Consider the following 21,622-nt stretch of genomic DNA (forward strand, 5'->3'; position numbering starts at 1 on the left):
GCTGGTATTCATCACCACCTTCTTCCACTCCCCATTCTGTATTCCCTTTGTCTTCAGCAAGCCCCTCATCTGGTCCTGGCTCTTTACCTGCTGGGGTGATCTAAACCTTCCCTCCTGAAGGGTCTGGGCTATAGTATTTCTACCTGGGTGGGGTTGTTGAATATTCCATTCACCTTACTCACAGGACATGGTAATACTATGGGACACCCCGTGGGATCTCCTATATTCCAGACATCCTCTTCCTTACTTCCATTGTGGAGTAGTAGTCCAATTTTCCCTTGGCAGTCAGGATCAGTCACCCACACCAGCACAGGAACTCTCTATTTTGCTTGTTGATTCAGAGGCATAAGGAGCTCAAAGTGGCCAGGTGGCAGTCTTAACTTCCTGTTCAATGGAATCATGGTTGTGTCTCCTGGTAGCAGCATTCCTCCCTTTGGAACTAGACCTCTATCCCAGCAGAACATAAGGTCATAGGAACAGGAAGCAAAAATTTTCTAGTGGGTCACCAGTATAAGAATAAAAGTGCCACTGCCATTACCTCCCCTTCATTTCTGGACCTGTGAGTCTGACTTTGGGAGAAACACCACTATGTATTGAATGCTGATTCAGAGCATATACAGCCTCCTGGAGAACCACTCCTAAGCCCCGCAAGGTACTGCCACCTAGCTGGTGCTGTAACTGAGTCTTCAAAAGGCCATTCCACTGTTTTATCAAGCCAGCTGCCTCAGGATGATGGGAACATGGTAAGACCAGTGAATTCCATGCCACATTGCCCTACTTCGTCTGCTGTGAAGTGAGTTCCTCAGTCAGGAGCAATGCTGTGTGAATAGCATGACTGTGGATAAGGCATTCTGTGAGTCTACGGAGGGTAGTTTTGAAAGAAGCATTGTGTACAGGGAAGGCAAATCTATATCCAGGGCAAGCGTCTATTCTGGTAAAAATATTGCCCTTTCCATGATGGAAATGATCCAGTGTAATCAACCTGCCACCAGGTAGCTGGCAGATTACCCTGGGGGATGGTGCCATGTCAGAGACTCAGTGTTGGTTTCTGCCACAGCAGATTGGGCATTAGCAGTGGCTGTAGCTGGGTCAGCCTTGGTGAGTGGGAAGTCCATGTTGTTAAGCCCATGGATAACCTCCATACCTGCCACCATGCACACTTTGTTCATGAGCCCATTGGGCAATGACAGTGGTGGCTGGAGAAAGAGGCTGACTAGTATCTACAGAACAGGTCATGCTATCCACCTGATGATTAAATCCTCCCCTGCTGGGGTCACCCTTTGGTGAGGATTCACATAGGATGCAAATATCTTCAGTATTTTTGCCTATTTGGAGAGGCCCGTCCACAGACCTCTTCCCTAAATTTTATTGCCACCAGTTTTTCAATCATGTTCCTTCCACATCCCTGACCATCCAGCCAAACAATCGGCCACAGCCCATGGATCAGTACATAGTCACACATCTGACCATTTCTCCTTCCAAGCAAAATGAACGATCAGGTGCACAGCCCAAAGATCTACCCACTGGGAGCCTTTATCTTTCCCACTGTCCTTCAGGGATGTCTCAGGAAGGGGCTGCAGGACTGCAGTTGCCCACTTTCAGGTGGTACCTACATATCCTGCAGAACCATCTGTAAACCAGGACTGAACCTTCTCTTCCTCCATCAACTGATCATTTAGAACTCCCCATGAGGCCACAGGTGCAGGCTGGGAGAGAGAAGATAGGGTAGCAGGAGCGGGACCCCTGGGCATTTGGGCCACTTCTTTATGTAACTTATGTGTGCCTTCAGGGCCTGCTCAGGCCAGATCACATGTATACCACTTCCATCTGATGATGGAGTATTGCTCTGCACACGCAACTTTATGGATTAGTGGATCAGCTACCACCCAGTTCATGATTGGTGGCTCAGAACACTGGTCACTTGGTCGCCCATGGTTAAGTGTTTAGTCTCCACCAAGGCCCAGTAGAAGGTCAAAAGCTGTTTCCCAAAAGGAGAGTGGTTATCTATGGAGAATGGGAGGGCTGCTTCAAAATCCTAAGGGATTGTGCTGATTCACCTACAGGGGCCTGCCAAGGGCTCCACACAACATCCCTACCTGCCACTGACACCTCAAGCACCACTGGATCTGCTGGGTCCTATGGCCCAGGCAGCAAAGCAGCTTGCATGGCAGCCTGGACCTGTGGCAGAGCCTTCCCCTGTTCTGGGCCCCACTCAAACAAGAAGCTTTTCAGGTCACTTGGCAAATGAGTAGAAATACACACTCTAATGATGAATATGTTACCTCCAAAGTCCAAATCAGCCCACAAGGCATTGTGCCTTCTTTTTGGTTTTAGGAGGGGCCTGATGCAACAACTAATCCTTCACCTTAGAAGGGATATCTGTCTCCACATAACCATTCCACTTGACCTCTGGAAATTTCACTGAGGTGGAAGGCTCTCGAATTTTCATCGAATTTATTTCCTGTCCCCTGACAGGGTAACGGAAATCTTCCCACAGTATTTCACCTAAAATACGTATGTGCATGACCTCTAGGGCACAATGTTCCAGGGAAGGGCATTCGTAAATAGTTCTTATGGTTCAGCCCCTGGCAAGTGTGTGGTTTCATTGAGTTCAACCTAAGAACAAAGGCAATTTAAAGCTTTCCTGATTACAATGCCCTTTTACACACTTTGTTTTATTTCAGCCTCACAACAACCCTTGCATGGTAAACAAGGCAGATGTTGGTGACTCTATTTACAGAAAAGTAATCTGAGTATGGGGGAGGGAGTTTAAAGGAATAAGCACAGGGTCACTCTGATTTAAAATCCTGACCCCTCTCCAATGCTCTGAAATGCACACAATTCAGTGCCCACCCAGGAAAGGAGATGCCCAGAGCATGAGTTTGTAGATGCCAACGAGACATTTCTGCTCAGGTCCTGCTAAGCTATAGGGTGTGGGGCAGGGAGTGGGGAAGAGGGAGATGGCGCCAAAAGTGTTGACAGGGGAACCGTTCTAAGTATAACCAATAGTACTCTTGAAATTTACACTTGCTGCTGTCCTAGTCATGCGTGGAGTTTTCATGTGTGGAGTTCCATGACTAGGAGTCCTAGTCATGCGTGGAGAGCAAAACGGGGCATCTGTTTGAGCTACACCTGAGTCTTGGTTCAACGTCTGCACATTTGTTTAAATTGTGTCTACTGGCCAGCCTCTCTCCTGGTTGTTAAAGTCACCACATGTAAAATCTCTCACAATTGAAAGCAAATTTCAGGGACACAGTGCACATCCCTTTCTCTGGGGACCTGGTCACTCATTCATTCATCCAGAGACAGGCACAGACAGGCTGTGACACAGGAGCTGGCAATGAGGTCTCCACGTGGCCGGAACTGAGCGGCTATCTGGAATAAAGGGAGGGATTGCAGCGGCTGGAGCCATGTGGAAGGTGCCAAGTCCTGATGGAAGGGTTGGAACTGAGACTGCACAGGCAAGAAGCCTGGCTTCTGATGTGCTCTGGATCTTTAGGCAGAATCACTTCATCCCTCCAGGGCTCTGCTTCATTCATCTGTAAATGAAGGGGTAAGACCAGCTGATCTCTGAGAACTATTCCAGCTCTAATTAATTCTAAGCCCCCATTTACTCAACAGAAAGACTGTGGTACTTTCATAGTGTTTGTGTCTCTCATAAAATATTTATCTCTTCCTACTCTGCAGGGTAATTTCAGTGTCTGTGCTAGACTGTGTCCATGCTAGGACTATCATTTGGGAATTGTAGACTAAAACCATCATAACGTATTAGCTAAATGACCTGGGGCGGGGCTTTTGGCTACTTTCTTTCTTTCTTTTTTGTAGAGACAGGGTCTCACTTTGTTGCCCAGACTGGTCTCAAACTCTTGGGCTCAAGCAATCCACCCACCTTCGGCCTCCCAAAGTGCTGGGATTACAGGCAAGAGCCATCACACCCAGCCAAGCTTTGAACTCAGTTTCTTCATCTGCGAATAGAAATATTAATGCCTTTCCTGCCTGTATCCCATAGGGTAATTGTGAGGATCAGTGTTCACAATGGGTGTGAACAAGTTCTTGTAAAATATGAAAGGGTGCTCTGCATAAGGGATTATTATGATGCTAAATTGCTTGGAGACCTAGGCTCCTTGCGTTACTCATCGAGGACCCGGCAGAGTGCTTGGCTCTTGGAAAGTACAAGAAATGTTTGCTCAGTGAATAAATAAATGAAAGTGTGAACAAAAGGTAGAAGCCCAAGATGGGCAAGATACAAAGGGATTCAATCTGCAAATGTATTCTATAAGCACCACCCTCCATCCTACTTCCACACTGAAGTGTTCAGGAGTTTACCTGTGAAGGACAAAAAAGCAGAGACTGTCATGTCATTCTGCTGTTCAGGCCCAACGAGCTACCTGCGGAGGTGGCAGTGAAGAGGGTTTGGTGGCCCTGACCCAGTTTTTGTTCTCTCAGCCCTGTGATGCTGCTGAAAACTCCACTCAGCTTCTCAGCCTAATAGCTGCAGCCCTTTGTTGGTTTCTAAGCCTCTTTGCACAAACCAATAACAAATCCACAAATGCCTGGAGGGGAAAAGATGTCAGGCTGACTTCAATGAGTCTTCTCTTCTCTGGGATCTTGGCCCTTGGTATCCCTCCAAAGCCTCCAGAAAGATGTTTTGGTCTTTCTCTAACAGTTCTGTTTGTTCTCCGTGGGAGGTTGAATCTGTCATAAACTAGTCCATCGTAAGCAGAAGTCGAAGCCCATGGGCATGTTTTTAACAGCCCTCAGTTGGCAACAAGCAAGTTTGAGAGTCCCTGAGCCAGGCCAATATTCTCATGGAGCAGAGGGGAGCCTGAGCCCCAGCCACCCGCTTTGCTAATATGAGAGCTGGGTCTCAAACACTGGGTGCCTGATGTCCACGCCAATGTGCCTCCCACGGCACCAGGCCAGTCCCTCCAGAGGCACCCCTTTGTTTTATTTTCTTCTGTCCTTGTAAGCTGGCCAGTTGCCTCTGACCATAAGATGTACCATGGGCTCCTCCTGGGCCATGCACTGCCCCTCCCATGGGTGGGCAGTGCTGATGCCTGAGACACTGGGCACTCTGCTCACCCCACCCCCTCCTGCCTATCCAAGCTCAGACCACAGAGCCAGCCACTCCATGGTCCCAGACGTGAGGTCAGCTGTGGCTGGACCCTAATGAGCCTGGAAAGCCTGATTACAGCCTGTGGCTTCCTGAGTAATCATGGCCGCCCCCCTCCACCGGACTCCAGGGTGTGCCGGTCCCTCTCCTTCCCACGCACCTCGGCCACTGTTGCCCATCTTCCTTGGTGGCCTGAAGTGCCTTCCCTCAGCTCAGAGCAGCCACTAGCCCTTCTCTAGCCCTTCTCTCCTCTGCCCCTCACCCCTGCCTTGTTACTGGCAGGGTCAGTGGCACCCCGGCCTGAAGGGGCCTTGGTCAGCCTCTGTCCACATTCCTTGCCCCTACACTAACTACTAAACTACAGTTGTTGACTTCCTCCCTAGCCAGACCAGGTCACGCCTGCTGTCAGTCCTCTGCTCGCATGACTCATGCCTGGCCTAGAGGGCAGGTGGGGCCCTGCTCACCTAAGGAAGGCAGCCTTCTGAGTCCCCTTCTCACTCAGTGGGGACCCCAAAGCACTCTTTAGAAAAAGGCTCTGGGGTCTTCCTCCTCCAGGCAGCACCTAGGATTGCAGCCTCTCCTTCCTCCAGGCAGTGCCTAGGATTGCAGCCTCTCCCTCCTCCAGGCAGTGCTGGGAGTGGCACAGGAGCCAAGGTAGCGGCATCGGGGAAGGAGATTGGGTGTTAGAGCCTCTCGGGTCTGGATTGGAATCCTGACGCCAGCACTGTTATCTTGAGCACATGGCCACCTGCTGCACCTGCATTGTCATCTGTAAAATGGAGCAAGAGCCTCCTGCCTGGGACATAGCAGACGCTCAACAAAGTTGGCAAATGTCACTGCTCTCACGTCCCTCCCTTCTCCACCCTGTGGGAGAGTCAAGAAGGCATGGAGCAAGCAGAGAGTGAGCAGGGCTGACTATGGCACGCCAGCACCGAGCAGCTCCATCCGCCAGCTGTGACACGGGCAGCAAGGGAGGCTTCTGTCGGCACCACAGGCACCCATCAGTAGCCCACGCGGAGACCCACAAGATGTAGACAGGCCCCCGATAACATCGTCCACTCTATCTTCTCCCGGCCGCTGCCTGGGACACCTCCCACTCCCATCTGGGTTCTCAGAGATGGGGTCAGAAGCGGCAGCTGTGGCTTAGGGGTGGATATAGAGAGGGAGGGAACCCTTCTCCCTGCATCCTCCCCCTACTCACGCTAGGCTGTGGCTCCTGGGCAATGAAGGGAATGATATGACTGAGGCTTCTGCATAAACATCCACCAGGAGCATGTGGGCACGTGGGCCTCCACACCTAGGGAAAGACTCCCCAGAGCTTCCTGGGAAAGAGGAGCTGGAGGGGGCTGGTGGGGAGGAGGGAGAGTTTTTTCTCCTTTGCTGCTGGCACAGAATCCCTTAGAAATCACAGATATAGGCCAGGTGGGATGGCTCATGCCTGCAATCCCAAAACTTTGGGAGGCCAAGGCAGAAGAATCACTTGAGCCCAGGAGTTTGAGACCAGCCTGGGCAACATAGTGAAACCCCATCTGTGCCAAAAAATAAAAATAAAAAAATCAGCTGGCATGGTGGCATGCGCCTGTTGGAGGATCATTTGGGCCCAGGAGTTCAAGGCTGCAGTGAGCTATGATTGTGCCACTGCATTCCAGCCACAACAGAGCAAGACCCTGTCTCGGAAAAAGAAAGAAATCCTCACAGCTGGCTGCTGTGTTCTTAGAGACCAGGGAGGAGAGGTTGTCCACCAAAGATGGTGGCATAGAAAGGAATGGAGTTCCAGAAGGTGAGAGGGCCCCAGCTGTGTGTAGGAGCAGGGCAGGGCATCCTTGTCCCAACGAGTCTTCTCAGGCTTTTCCTGAGTCAAGGCTGGAGATGGGGATTGTGAACTTGTCCACCCAGAAGGCGAGAGTGGAGAGAGAGAGTACCAGGGAGCTGGGGACAAGCCCTGGGGGAGAAGTGAGCCCAGGAGGAGTCAGGACAGAAGGAGGAGGCGAATGCCCACCCAGACAGGGAGGAGGGAGTGGCAGGAGAAGGGGTCATGGAGCTGCAGGGCCCTTGGAAGCTGAGTGAGCACGCAATTTTGTGGATGAAATCTGGGTTTTGGAACAGTGTTGCCAGCATTGCCGCACCGCCGACAGCTTCATGGGGCGTCTCCGCCTCTGTATGGCTCTCTGCTTTTCCAAACCGCAGCTGGCCCAGGCGCCAGGAGCAGAGGTAGGGTGAAGACAGACGCTATGGCTGTGCTGGTTCCCTGCAGGTCCTGCCAGGGTGGGGAGGTGTCTCCTGCGCAGGCATCAGCCTGGGCCCGTGGCCCTCTGGCTGCTGAGCTGCCAAGGGCTCCTGCAGGCCAAGGGCATCTCCTGCCTCCCGGCTTCTCTGAGGCCAGGCTGCTGCCACTGCTGCTGGCCACCCTTCATCCCTGGCTAACTCAACAATGGAATCTCAGCCTTGCTGCTGGCAGGCCACGTGAGCCATGCAGGGCCACATCCCCGTGGCGGGAGGTGGGCAAGGGCAGGTGGTGGCAGGGAACCGACTGGAAGGTTTTTATTGGCTCTGGTGGGGCTGGCTCTGTCTGGGCTCTGGTTTCCAGTTTAGGTCATAATAAAGGATGTATTCACTGACTCTGCTCCACTTAGAAACACTCTGGGAAGAAAACAGAGAGGGGCACAGCAGAGGGCTCAGAGAGCATCAGCCAGGATGAAGGGGCCTGTGCCGCAGAACTGGATACGGCAGTGGAGGGCTCCCGGCTCCCAGCATGCAGAATCCCTTCCCCCGAGAGGCCCACTTTCTGCCTTGTGTCCTCAGGGTTGGCACAGCTATGAGGGGTGGAGACTCTCAGACCCACATAGCCAGAAGGACATGAGGTCATCAGTCCCCTGTCCTGGGCACTAGACAGGGCTCCTTAAGGAAGGGCCATATCTTCATCTTGGCAACTCCCGCAGGCCCTCATGCAGAGCCAGACTCACAGGAGGGTCCATGGCTGCTTGGTGAATCACCCTCTTCAAGCACATACTGAGTTTTCCTAACTGCGTTCCAGGCTCTGTGTCCAGGGCTGGGATGTGAGCCGTGGCTCCTGCCATCTTCCTAGGGCTGCACAGTCTAGCAGGGCCCACCAGAGAGTACCCAGTGTTTGCTTTCACTGTGAGGTGACTTCTCTTTCTATGTGTCAATGAAAAGACTCACAACACAGTAGCCTTAAGAGCTCAGTGAAGAGGCTGGGTGATCAGGGTGGGCTTCCTGGAGGTACTGACCTTTCTCTGGGCTGTCACTGTGCCCACTTACTCACACTGGGACACACCTATTTCTCATGCCCCACTTTCTTGGTTTTCTCCTCCATGTCACCTGACTTGAACCCTGTTCCCAAATGTCTGAGAAGTCATGGGGGTGGGGTGGGGGTGAATACAGTGGTCAAAGACCATGCATGAGAAGGTACAGGAGGTCAGACTGGCCTCAGAGCAGGACAGGCAATCCTGGACAACCTTGGCCCCTTCTCGAAGCTGGCCAGCCCCTTGTTCCCTAACCTCAGTGTGTGTGTGGAGCTATCGGCAAGCCTTGCAGTGAGAAATGAGTGTCCGCTGGACTTGTTCAACCCTCGGGCTGTCGCCGTGCCCGCTCTGCTCATGGGCGAGCCTCGGGTGGGGAGCCCCTGACAGACTGACCTCTCCCATCTTCTCTCCAACCTCAGGTGCCCCCGGCCCTCCAGGACCAAGAGGACTCAAAGGAGATATGGGCGTGAAAGGGCCTGTTGGCGGCAGAGGCCCGAAAGGAGACCCCGGCAGCTTGGGCCCCCTGGGACCCCAGGGTCCTCAGGGGCAACCTGGAGAGGCCGGGCCTGTGGGAGAAAGGGGCCCTGTTGGCCCTCGAGGGTTCCCAGGCCTCAAAGGCTCAAAGGGCAGCTTTGGAACTGGAGGGCCGAGAGGACAGCCAGGCCCAAAAGGGGACATAGGGCCCCCAGGGCCAGAAGGGCCCCCGGGGTCTCCAGGGCCCTCAGGGCCTCAGGGAAAACCGGGAATCGCAGGGAAGACAGGGTCACCAGGCCAGCGGGGGGCCATGGGGCCTAAGGGTGAACCAGGGATCCAGGGTCCCCCTGGTCTCCCGGGGCCTCCAGGTCCACCAGGAAGCCAGAGCTTCTACTGAGGAGGGCTGTGGCAGAGCCACTGTCACACAGAATGCTGGAGGGGTGCAGAGCATATCCAGGCCCCAGAAAGCCTCACCTACAGACAGCTGTGGTCCTCTGATTCCAATGAGGGGGTTCCCCAGGGCTGACCCTGCAGCTTTGGGCTCCCCCATAGTGACTGTGCCATAGGAAAGCAGCCCCTCCTCACACACACATGTGCACATGCAACACATGCATGCACACACACATACACGCACACATACACATGCATGCACACATGCATGCACACATACACATGCATGCACACATACACAGGCACACATGCATGCACACATACACATGCACGCACACACACATGCACACATACACATGGGCACACATACACAGGCACACATGCATGCACACATACACATGCACGCACACACACATGCACACATACACATGGGCACACATACACAGGCACACATGCATGCACACATACACATGCAGGCACACACACATGCACACATATGTGCACAGGCACACACATGTACGCACACACACATGCACTGCACACATATCCATGCACACAAACACATATATACACATGCACATACACAGATTTTTCTGCTGGCCAGGTGGGCCAACTGGGTTTCCCTGGCTGGGCAGGAGGAGAGGGCAGAGGAAGACCCCCTCTCCTGTGACTGAGCCTGCCAGGGAGGCAGCTACCTCGGGAGGAAGGTCTCACATCTGTCTCTGGGCACCCATGCTGGCCAGCAGTTTCCCAGGGCTCCCCGGGGTTGAAAAGCCCCAAGGAAACCTTTGCGGGTGGGGCGTTACTGCCAAAACTCCAGAGGCAAAGTGGACCTGGCAACCACAAGACCCTCCCCATAAGCAGGGGACCAGCATACCTGGGAGCTGTCCCTGTCTGTCACAGCACAGTGGGGCCACGAGGCTGACATTCTCTGGCCTTGCACACAGCGCCCCCTGAGAAGTTCAACATTTATTTCTTCACGTGTCCAGAAAATTCCTCAATTCATCCTTGCCTCTGCCCTTCAGGAGCAGCCTGGAAGGAATCCAAGCAGGAGTTTCATCTGCATGGGGGCACTCTGCAGGCCCTGGAACATTGGGCCTGAGTGGAGATGGGAGACAGAGGCAGGCCAGAAGGTTCTCTCTGCACAGCTGCCTCCCTTGCTCTCCCTGAGGCTGGCCTGCCCCATTCCCCAAGGGGGCTCCTCTGGAGTGGTGGGGAGGATCAGGCTGCAGAAGGGCCAACCCCTTGCAACAGGGCAGCTCTCGCCTCCCGCACACGGCTCTCCTGATCACAGCTGCATGCCGACCTTGTCCCACCGGGACCCACAATGGCCCGAGCCCTCTTTGCATGGGCAGCCAGCTGGACTAGGAGTGGGAAGGGCCTGGACACTCACAGAGGCCCCCTGTGTCATCACTCCTTGGCACCCACCAACTTCCTGCACACACTGGCAGAGAGGGGCGCTGGGAAATCACCCCACCGGGTGGAGGTCTCCTGTTGGCTACACTCTAAAGCTGCTTTGCCTTCATGTTCAAACAGATTCAGGCACCACCCCCGCCACCGCCCGCAAGGTTAGGGCATAGAGTTATCTCCTTCCCAACACGGACCCAGAGACCAGCCCTTCCCTGCTCAAAGCCTTTCCGCACCTTCCTGACTGTCCTGGATGTGCAACTGGTTTGCACTGCACACCCCACGGCCATGTAACTCTCCTGTCCACATATGATAATACCATTCTGCATAGTATTACTGACTCAGTAAAGAGCTATTTCCAGGAGTGAGGTGTCTTTGAGTCCTTTCTGCCTGACTTGGGGGCATGATGCCTTCAGGGCTGCACTCCAGGTGGGCCTCTGAAGGAGAACCAGTGACGAGGGTCCCCCAGAAATTCAATCTCACTGTGGAGTTGGGTCTAACCTCATTTTAGAAACACTGAGTTCGGCCAGGGACCAAGAGTGTCTGAGGGAATTACTCGGAGAGAGCAGGAACAGAGGGGGAAATGCTAAGCCCAATGCATCTTGCAGCCTGGCCCTGGAGCTCTTTGGCTAAAACAAGATTGGAAAACAGGGCAGGCCTGGACATGTGAGTGATACCTCCTGCTTCTGGCTTTTGTCTCCAAGACAAGGAGATAGAACAGGAAAGGAGGCAGAGACCAGGCCAGACCTGCACCAAGGGGCCTGGCTTGGCAGGGTCTGCGGATTACGGAAGAGGACAGCCGGATCCTCTGTGAGTCGGCACAGCAGCCTCACTCACTGGCAAAATGTGACCTAGTGCAAGCCTGGGGCCCTGTTTTTTGTTTTTTTTTGGAGTTTTTTTGGTGGGTTGGTGCTTAGTTGAGGAAGTGAGCAAAAGGGCAGGGGATTGAGGATGGGGCCAAACATGGCTGCCTCACATGGACCTTACCGCTTCCTCTATAGTGAGTAGCATGAGGTCCCTCCTCCCCACTGACATCTGAGATGTCCACAGCACCTGACAATGTTCAACACACCATAAACATCAGCCATTGTCACGGTGGGACTTATTATATGGGTGAAGAGCCTCCTGGGCCACAGTGGGTGTGCTCTGTGCTCCTCTGCAGGTGAGTAGCCAGCACACCAGCCCCTGCATGTCTCATTTCACGCTCCCTGAACTGTGAGAGCTGGGAGGGACCTGGGGGAGTCTGAGGCTCAAGTCTTTTACTTCTCATGGGACAAACCAAGGACTGAGAGCAGTTGAGGGGTTTGCTGCACATCTGGGGCTGGAACTCCAGTCTGGTGTCTCTGGCTAGTGGTAGATCCAGTTCTCAGGCTACTTTCCTATTGGTGAGGGTCCTCAGGAAGCCTCCTACCACATATTTCTTGGGAAGTGTTCCCGCCCCAATCCTGTTCCCTGTCGTAAGTCATCAAACTGCTCTTAGTATTAATATGGCCCTTTGGAGGATCTGGACAGCTCTAGGTACTACTGAAATCCAAACAGCGGAACCTGGGGTTTAAGGGGACAGACAGTTAGAACTGCAAAGCTTGAAGCAAATGCTGAGAATCCCTATATTCATAAATTTTGTGAATGGATGAAACCCACCTCAGAGTGGGTGATTGAGTGAGTTCCATGATGGAGGTGCCTCGGTGGCCATGGAAACGGGGCAGGTTGTGCTTCTGCCCTGCTGGCCCTTCATCACTGTGGGACCTTAGGCCTAGCACTGGCCCTCTCTGACCTTCAGTTTCGTCATCAGAAAACAGAGGGAGTGGACTGGTCTTGCCTCCATTGAATCTGACATGCTGTGTTCCTCTGTCCTGCAATTCTAACCAAGTGCTCCTTCTCCTGCCCTGCTCGATTATTTTCTGGAACTTTCCAGGGCCAAGGCGATGAAGTCTGAACCCACATTGAGTGGTAACAGCCATTGGAATTTCAGTCTCCAGATTAGAAGCCCAGCCTTCACCACTGGGGTGATTTTAATCCCCACCAGACTTGCAAAGCCCTGAAGTCACTCCTGGGCCTCTTTCTTTTCTTTCTTTCTTTCTTTCTTTTTTTTTTTTTGAGATGGAGTCTTGCTCTGTCACCAGGCTGGAGTGCAGTGGCGTGATCTTGGCTCACTGCAACCTTCGCCTCCTGGGTTCAAGTTATTCTCCTGCCTCAGCCTCCCGAGTAGCTGGGACTACAGGTGTGCACCACCATGCCCAGCTAATTTTTGTATTTTTAGTAGAGATGGGGTTTCACCATGTTGGCCAGGATGGTCTCGATCTCTTGACCTCATGATCCACCCGCCTCAGCCTTCCAAAGTGCTGGGATTACAGGCGTGAGCCACCGTGCCAGGCTGCCTGGGCCTCCTTCTAAGGAGAGCAGGGGCTTGCTGGAAGCCACAGACCTGGCTCATGTCCTTTGAGTGCCTCTAAAAACCCCAGGCCAGCCCACTCCTTTCACCCTGGCGACCTCACCACCTCTCCAACCCAGGCAGGACAGGGGGCTGGGCAAGCCTTCTGCCCTCCCTCCAACTCGTCTCTAGCCAGGGCTGAGCTGACAACTTCTGTTGCGCCAGCCCTGGATACACCTGTCAAAACAGAGCCACGGGAGAGGAGAGCAGAGAGCTGAAAAACATGGTCTGACCACAGTGAACTTTCCAGTAGGGCTGGGCTAGGCTGGGCTGGCAAGCCTTGACCTGTGGGTGGTGTGCTGAGCAGCCTGGCTGGGGATTGTTTGACCTGCAGGAGCACAGGCCCTTTGTTTTGCTTGCCTTCTTCTGTCTTGCCCTTTTGTTTTCTTTTGAACACTTCCAAGTGCAAGACTCTGTGCTTGGTGTGGCAGGCGGTATACACAGGCTGGTGCAGTGCAAGCAGGCAGGAGTCCCTCAAAATGCAGATTGCCGGGCTGGGTGCGATGGCTCATGCCTGTAATCCCAGGACTTTGGGAGGCCAAGGCAGGTGGATCACTTGAGGTCAGGAGTTCAAGACCAGCCTGGCCAACATGGTGAAACCCCGTCTCTACTGAAAATACAAAAATTAGCTGGGCAGGGTGGTGTGCACCTGTAATCCCAGCTACTTGGGAAGCTGAGGCAGGAGAATTGCTTGAACCTGGGATGTGGAGGTTGCAGTGAGCTGAGATTGTACCACTGCACTCCTCCCTGGGTGACACAGTGAGACTCCATCTCTAAATAAATGAATAAATAAATAAATGCAGATTGTGGGCCTCCCCCCCAGAAACTCTGATTCAGAATCAGGGATGCGGTGGGATGGGAGGAATGGGGCGGGACAGGGTGTGGGGAGGTGGGGGAGGAACGTGTACTTCCCCCAGTTTCCCAGGGATTCTGACGCCCCATATAAAACTTGAGAGCCACAGGTGTAGGAGATATAGAAAAATATTGTTTTTTGATTTATGTATATAATTTCAATTAATCTTCACAAGCAAAGTGTGTTTGCATTTTATAGATCAGAAAACAGGGCTCAGAAAAGCTAACTCATTCGCTCAAGGCCACAGAGATGTTAAGTGGTTTCAAACCCAGGATTTTTAGAAGCTGCTATACTGAGCTACTTCTTACAGAAAGGTGGGATTGGAAATTAGATGAGACCTGTGTTTGCATCTGAGATTGCTGAGTTCCACAGAATCAACTTGCTCAAGTTCCCAGAGCCAGCTAGTGAGAAAGCTGTGACAAGGCTTCACACTGAGGGCTGCTGGGTTTCCCGGTTCCAGCTGCCTCGTTACTAACACCACCAGTGAGAGCAGTGCAGGAGATGGCAGCAGGAGTGTGCTTCTGGCTGGGAGAGTTGGCAACTTCTCAAAGGAAGCCAGGTGCTGACCTCAGCCAGGCCCCCGACTTCCCTGAGGCCTTTTCCCTAAGCCCAAAGTCTCCAACATAGGTGTCCAACAAAATCCCCTGAAGTGAGGAACAAACTATTAAATATTAGAACATCTCAATGTGTTTCATCTATTCTAGGTCACACTTTGTTTTCACATAATTGGATATGATATGAAGCCAGCCATAAAGCCCAGGATGACCAAGAATATAATTTGAAAATGAATCTGTTTACTATCCTTAATGGTAAGCATCCCCTTAAGCGCATATTATGCCTTGAGACACTACCCAATTATGGTACATGAAAATAATTTATAAATAAATAAATTTACCTATATTAGGAAGATGATTTAAATTTTTATTTTACTAAGGGGGATGTGATTAAAATATTTGGACACCACTGCTCAAACCCAACTCTGTTGCGTCCAACACTCTGCCTTCTGATAAAACACAGCTCCCTATAGGGAAAGGGAGAAAGGGAATATCCACGTGATTTTACCCAGATTTGTAATATGATGGTTTCTTCTCCTTCTGAACTCCCAGACGAGGATGTTCCCCAAGTTTACAACTTGGGACTTGCTTGTTCCCCATCATCCATCATTGTCATCATTTCAGCTTCACAGGCTTCCCTTCTTCCAGACGTAGACACATTTAAAACCTTAATAGGCAGTGTGCGGATCCCACTGAATTCCTTCACTCATTCAACAAATAGTTACTGAGTTGCAACTAGCTTCCCCATACTGTACTACCTACAGAAAAGGCAAGTTCCAGATTCACCTTAGCTTCCTGTCCGGGGCCACTTTCCAAACTACCACACAGAGAAGTGGAGCCCAAACAGAGCCATAGTCTCATGGGAAGAAGAAACGGTGACTGGAGTTTGCGGCTGCCAAGGCAGCTGGAATTGGATGGGGTACTGAGCAGGAGGGAGCTGTGCACAGAAGGAGCTCAGATATCTGCACAGACTTCCCCTTGAGTGACTGATCAGCTCGAATCTATGGGGAATCTGTGAGCTGACTAGAGATGCTGAAGGGTATACAGTGGTGGGGAATTTTGGAGGTCTGACCAGCCTTACTAAACAACACCATGCATTCAGTTGAGACACCAGAAAATCGATAGCTTAAAAGTAAAACCACTGTAGTTCTAGAGTAGCAGCTATTCTAGACTACAGTAACAAAGCTAAAAAAGCAGCATCTGTCTCTCAATAATTGATAGAATAAGTAAACAGAAAATCAGTAAGGATATAGAAGACTTGAACATTACTGTGGGCCAATTTGACCTAATAATATGAGAAAAACACTGCACCAGCTGTGGGTGAAGATCATTCTTTTCAAGGGCAGATAAAATATTTATCAAGGTAGAACATGATGTGAGCCATGAAACAAGCCTCAACAAATGTAAAAGAATTCAAATCACAGGACATATGTTCTATGACCACATGGCATTTAATTAGAAATAAGCACAGAAAGATATCTACTGTCTTCAAATAACTGGAAATGAAATAACACACTTCTAGTTGCTCATGAGTCAAATAAAAAAATCAAAAGTGAAATTAGAAAATATTTTGAACTTCATGAAAATGAAAACATAACATATGAAATTTGTGTGATACCGCTAAAGCAGTGTATGGAGGGAAAATTATAACATTAAACATTTGTATTAGAAAACAAGAAAGTTCTCAAATCAATGACCTAAACTTTAACCTTAAAGTTTAATACAAGAAGGGCAAATTAAACCCAAAATAAACAGAAGAAAAGATACAATAAAGATAAGAATTTAAAGAAAATGCAAATAGAAAAATATAGAGAAAAATTCATGAAATCAAATACTGATTCACTGGGATCAACAAATGAGTAAGTCTTTAGTCAGACTAATCAGAAATAAAAGAGGGAAGACAGAGATTACCAAGAGTGAGACCACCACCACAAATCCTACAGACATTAAAAGGATAGTAACAGAATATTATGAACAACTTTATGTCAATAAAGTTGACGACTTACATGAAAATGGACAAAGTTCTTAAAGAATACAAACTACCACAGCTCACTCAAGAAGAAATAATGAGTATAGCTCCATTGCTATTACTATAACTATGAAAGCAATGAACTTTATAGTTAAAAGCCTTCCCACAAAACAACTCCACACCCAAATGGGCTAATTGATGAATTCTGCCAAACATTTAAGGAACAAATAATACAAATAATACAAATTCTACACAAAGTCTTCCAGAAAATAGAAGAGGAGGAAACACTTCCAAACTTCTTCTGAGTCTAGCATTGCCCTAATAGCAAAACCTGATACAAATTGCAAGAAAATAAAGCCATTACAAGAAAAGGAAATTATAAACCGGCATCCTTCATAAATATGGAAGTAAAAGCTCTAAACAAAATTTTAGCCAATCAAATGCACCAATATTTAAGATGGATAATATAAGTGGGGTTTATCTCAGGATAAACCTTGTAGTTGTTTTAATACTCAAAAATCAATGTAGGCCAGGTGTGGTGGCTCACACCTGTAATCCCAGCACTTTGGGAGGCTGAGGCGGGCAGATCACCTGAGCTCAGGAGTTCGAGACCACCCTGGGCAACATAAATGGAATCACACTATATGATTCTCTTTGTGTCTAGCTTCTTTTCTTCATTACATTGTTTTTGAGTTTTCTTCATGTTGTTGCTTATATTTTATTGTCGTTCTCCTCCTTCCTGTTTTTCTTCTTCTTCCTCCTCTTCCTTGTTCTCCTCCTCCTCTTTCTTCATAGTGTCACATTTCATGAAAATACCACAATTTACTTACTTACTAAGTAAGTCAGTCTCTACTAAAATACAAAAAATTAGCCAGGCATGTAGTGGTGAGAATAAAGACACTTTTTTATTTCTTAATTTCTCTAAAACATGTTTTGTTAAAGGGGAAATCATCATTGTGGGGTTTACGACATACAAAAGTAAAATGAGCAGTAACAGTAGCACAATGGAAGGGAAGTGGATCCGTGGAATATTCTTGTATCATATTCACTTCTCATAAGTCAAAAATATTAATGCAAGGTAGGCTATGATAAATTAAGAATGTATATTATAGTTTTTAGAGCAACCTGTATCAACAACAGCAACAAAAAAATTTACTCTCTCAGGAAGTGATAGGTCAAGTAGGCTAAAAAAAATCTATTAGATTTGAGAAGATATTAATTAGGTCAACTAACTTAACATTATTGGCACTTACAGAACACAATAACCAACAACTCCAGAACATACATTATTTTCAAGGGCACATCAGACATTAACCAAAATAGACCATATGCTGAGCCATAAGGTAAGTCTCAATGCATTTGAAAAAGACTTAAATTACACAGACAGTACTCTCTCTACATGGAAGTAAATTAGAAATCAGTAAATGAGAGATACACGTCAAATCCACAAGTACTTGTTACAGCAGCACGTAGACTAATATTAGAACGATACAGAGATTAGCCTGCCCCTTGTACAAGGATGACATGCAAATTCAGGAAGTCTTCCTTTTTTTTAATCCACACATTCTTAGCAATTAAAGATAAAAACCTCTAAATAACCGTAGATCAGAAAGAAAAAAAAACAGAGAAAATTAGAAAATATTTTGAACTGGATAGTATTGCAAACATAACATACCAAAATATGTTGGATGCAGATAAAGCAATGCTTAGGAAATTTAGAGCTTTAAATGAGTATATAAGAAAATAAAGATTTAAAACTTACTGATATATGTTTTCACTTTAATAAGATAGAAAAAGAAAAGAAATTTAAACCCAAAATAAATTGAAGGTAGAAAACAATATTAAAGCCAGAATCAATAAAATAGAAAAAAGAAAATAAAGGAAAACCAACATGACCAAAAGTTACTTCTTTGAAAAGATAAATAAAATAAGAAACCCCTAGATAAAGTGATCAAGACAAAAAGGGAAGAAACAACATTAGTAACGAAAAAGGGAACATCACTATAGAATCAACAGACAGTGAAGGGTAACAAAGAAACATTTTGAACAAGGTTATACCACCAAACTCAATAACCTAGATGAGATGGGCAAATTCTTTGAAAGATAAAAATCACAGAAACTAATACAAAAAGAAAATCTCCACTAATATTTTAAAAATTGAATTCATAGTTTAAAATTTTTTCCTAAAGAAAACTCCAAGTCCAGTTGGTTTTATTACTGATTTATTTCAGACATTTAAGAAATACATAATGCCAACATTAAACACACTCTTTCAAAAGAGTAGGAAACCAGTAAGGTACAAGAAAATAAAATCATAGACAAATAATCCTCAGGAATATAAATGCAAAAATTCTTAACAAATTGAATTAGCAGGCAGCAAATCAAATTTAGTCATCATAAAGAAGATAATGTACCATGGCTAAGTGGGGCTTACCACAAGAATGCTAGGCTAGTTTAATATTTTGAAAATCAATCAATATAGTTTGTCATATGTACAGAGTTAAGGAGAAAAATAATTTGATCATCTCAATAACTGCAGAAAAACTAATTGTTAAAATTTAACATTTTATAATTAAAACTCTCAGCAGACTAGGAATCAAAGGAAACTTTAAATTTAGACAAAACCCTTTTAAGAAAATACTTTAACTAACATCACACTTAAAGGTGAAAGACCAAATGCTTTCTCTCCAAAATCAAGAGCAAGGCAACAGTATTGACTCTCACAACTTACAGCCAACATTGTACTGGAGGCCCTATCCTGTGAAATAAGACAAGTAAAGTAAAGATAACTTATAAAAAATGGAAAAGAAGAAGTGAAATAATCTCTACTTACAAATAAATTCCTAAGGAAGTTACATAAAAACTAACTTTTAATAAAATATAAACTTTGATCAAAGCCTACAAGGTCAATATATAAAAGTTAATTGTATCTCTATATACTAGCTACAAAAAATTTAAAAAATGAAATCCAAGAACTATCACTTACATGATCAGCAAAGAACATAAAATACTTGGTAACAAATTTGACAAAATTTGTTTAATATCTCTACATATGGACTGGGTGCAGTGGCTCACTCGCATAATCCCAACATTTTGGAAAGCTGAGGCAGGAGGCTCACTTGAGGCCAAGAGTTTACAACCTGCCTGGGCAACAGAAGCGAGACTTCATCTCTTAAAAAAAAAAAAAATAGCCAGGTGTGGTGGTATGCACCTGTAGCCGCAGCTACTCTGGAGGCTGAGACAAGAGGATTGCTTGAGCCCAAAATGTCAAGGCTCCAGTAAGCCAAAATCATGACCCTTCACTCCAGCCTGGGCAACAGGCTGAGATTCTGTCTTAAAAAATAAAGTAAACAAATCTCTACATATAAAGTTAAAAAGCATTGCTGAAAGAAATTTTTAAAAGCCAGACTAAATGGAGATATATACCTTGTTCATGGATGATATATCTCTGTACCCAAATTGATCTATAATCAATGTAATCCCAAACAAAATTCCAGCATGTGTTGTTTTGATTTTTGGTTTTTTGGTAGAAATTGAGAAGCTGATGATAAAATGTACATGAAAATGCAAAGGACATAAAATAGTAATGCAAAATAAAACAAAAATATCTTGAAAAAAAAGAACCAATTTGGAGGACTTACATTGCTTGTTACTATAAAGATATTATAATCAAGATAGTGTGGTATTGGTGTAAAGACAGGCAGATAGTCAAATGGAATAGAACAGGGTCAGAGATGAATTTAATAATAGTCAATTGCATTTTTACAAAGGCACCAGAAGAAATGAATGGGGAAAAAATTCTTAAAAAATGGTGCTGGAACAATTGGATATCCATATGGGAAAAAAAATATATCTTGATGTTTACCTCATCATATACACAAAAATTAATCTGAGATGGATCAAGACCTAAATATAAAAGTTAAAATTACAGAGCCTCTAGATAAAGGAAAATACTATCATGAACTTGGAATGACAAAGTTTTCTTAGCTAAAACAAGAAAAACATTAACCATAAAAAAATGATAAGCTGGATTTTATCAAAATTAAAATCTGCTTATTAATAGGTCTATTTAAGTAAATGATAAGGTATGTTACACATTAGGAGAAAATATTTGACAAATAATTTATAAATAGAATATGTAAATATCTCTTGCATCTCAGTAATAAGAAGATAGTCCACAAAAAAAGGTGAAATGTTTAAACAGATACTTCACAGAAGAATATGTAACATGTGTAAAGATGGTCAGCATTTACAACTATCAAGTGACCAAGGAAATGCAAATTAAAACCACTACACTCATAATAGAATAGTTAAAATTAAGAAAACCATACCAAGTGTTGGCAAGGATGTAAAGCAACTGAAACTCTCATACACTGTTATAGGGAATGTAAAATTACGTAACCACTTTGTTTTTTTCTTTAGTTTTCCTCTTCCCTTCTTTTCACAGGTATTGATAGATAACTACTTTGAAAAACAGTTTGGTCATTTCTTAAAAAGTTAAACAAACACCTCTCATATAGTCTAGCCATTCTACTCCTAGGAATTTACCCAAGAGAAATAAAAACATAGATCCAAAAAATTATTGTACAAGAATATTCATAGATTTGTTTATAATTAGCCAGAAACTAAAAAAACAAAAAACAAAAAAAACACACACAAAAAAAATGTCGATCATCAGGAGAATGGATAAACAAGTTGCGGCATACCCACAGTCAAAAGGAATAAACAATATTAGACACAAAAATATGGATGAATCTCAAAAAAAAAAAAATGTGCTGACTGAGAGAAGCCATACAAAAAAAGGGTACATCATGTGTAATTCCATTTATGTAAAATTCTAGAACAGGCAAAACCAATATAGAGTGGTAGAAATGAGATTGTAACCTGGGGCAGAAGTGGGTGTAATTGACTGTAAAGAAGCATAAGGAAATCTTCTGAGGTGAGAGAAATGTTCTATATCTTGATTAGGGGTGGTGGTTACACACACAGGTGTGTGCATTTGTCAAGACTTGCCAAATTATGCCCAATAATATGTGTGCCTTTTTTGTATATAAACTATACATTATAAAATCATAAAACTAATTTAAAAACAACTAAAATATAATATTTTACTCAGTAGAATAAACTTAAAAAGACATAAAATGTCAAATATTAGGATTTTCCTGGTA

The 21,622-nt window shown here is 46.5% G+C and overlaps 1 protein-coding gene and 1 non-coding gene across 5 annotated transcripts in view; both read left to right on the top strand.

Annotated features, from left to right (window-relative positions):
- The window catches only part of SCARA3 (scavenger receptor class A member 3), a 78,191-nt gene that overhangs the window by 27,783 nt on the left and 28,786 nt on the right, over positions 1-21,622 (top strand). The window contains exon 6 of one of the 4 annotated variants that reach the window (XR_001720108.3): positions 14,636-14,740. The exons of 1 other annotated variant lie outside the window; for it this stretch is intronic. Coding sequence is in view for 2 of the 3 variants with exons in the window: in XM_009455082.5 (XP_009453357.3) it covers positions 8,796-9,247 (452 nt within the window). In the remaining variant the exon portion in view is untranslated. Of the gene's footprint in view, positions 1-8,795; positions 11,012-14,635; positions 14,840-21,622 lie in introns of those variants that run through there. 2 more of the 4 variants (XM_003311686.6, XM_009455082.5) reach the window with 2 other exon arrangements.
- Positions 17,905-18,008, top strand: LOC112204252 (U6 spliceosomal RNA). The gene has a single exon (XR_002937828.1). It is a non-coding gene; the product is annotated as a U6 spliceosomal RNA (small nuclear RNA).

Source organism: Pan troglodytes, chromosome 7, assembly GCF_028858775.2.
Source record: "Pan troglodytes isolate AG18354 chromosome 7, NHGRI_mPanTro3-v2.0_pri, whole genome shotgun sequence".
Lineage (NCBI taxonomy): Eukaryota > Metazoa > Chordata > Mammalia > Primates > Hominidae > Pan > Pan troglodytes.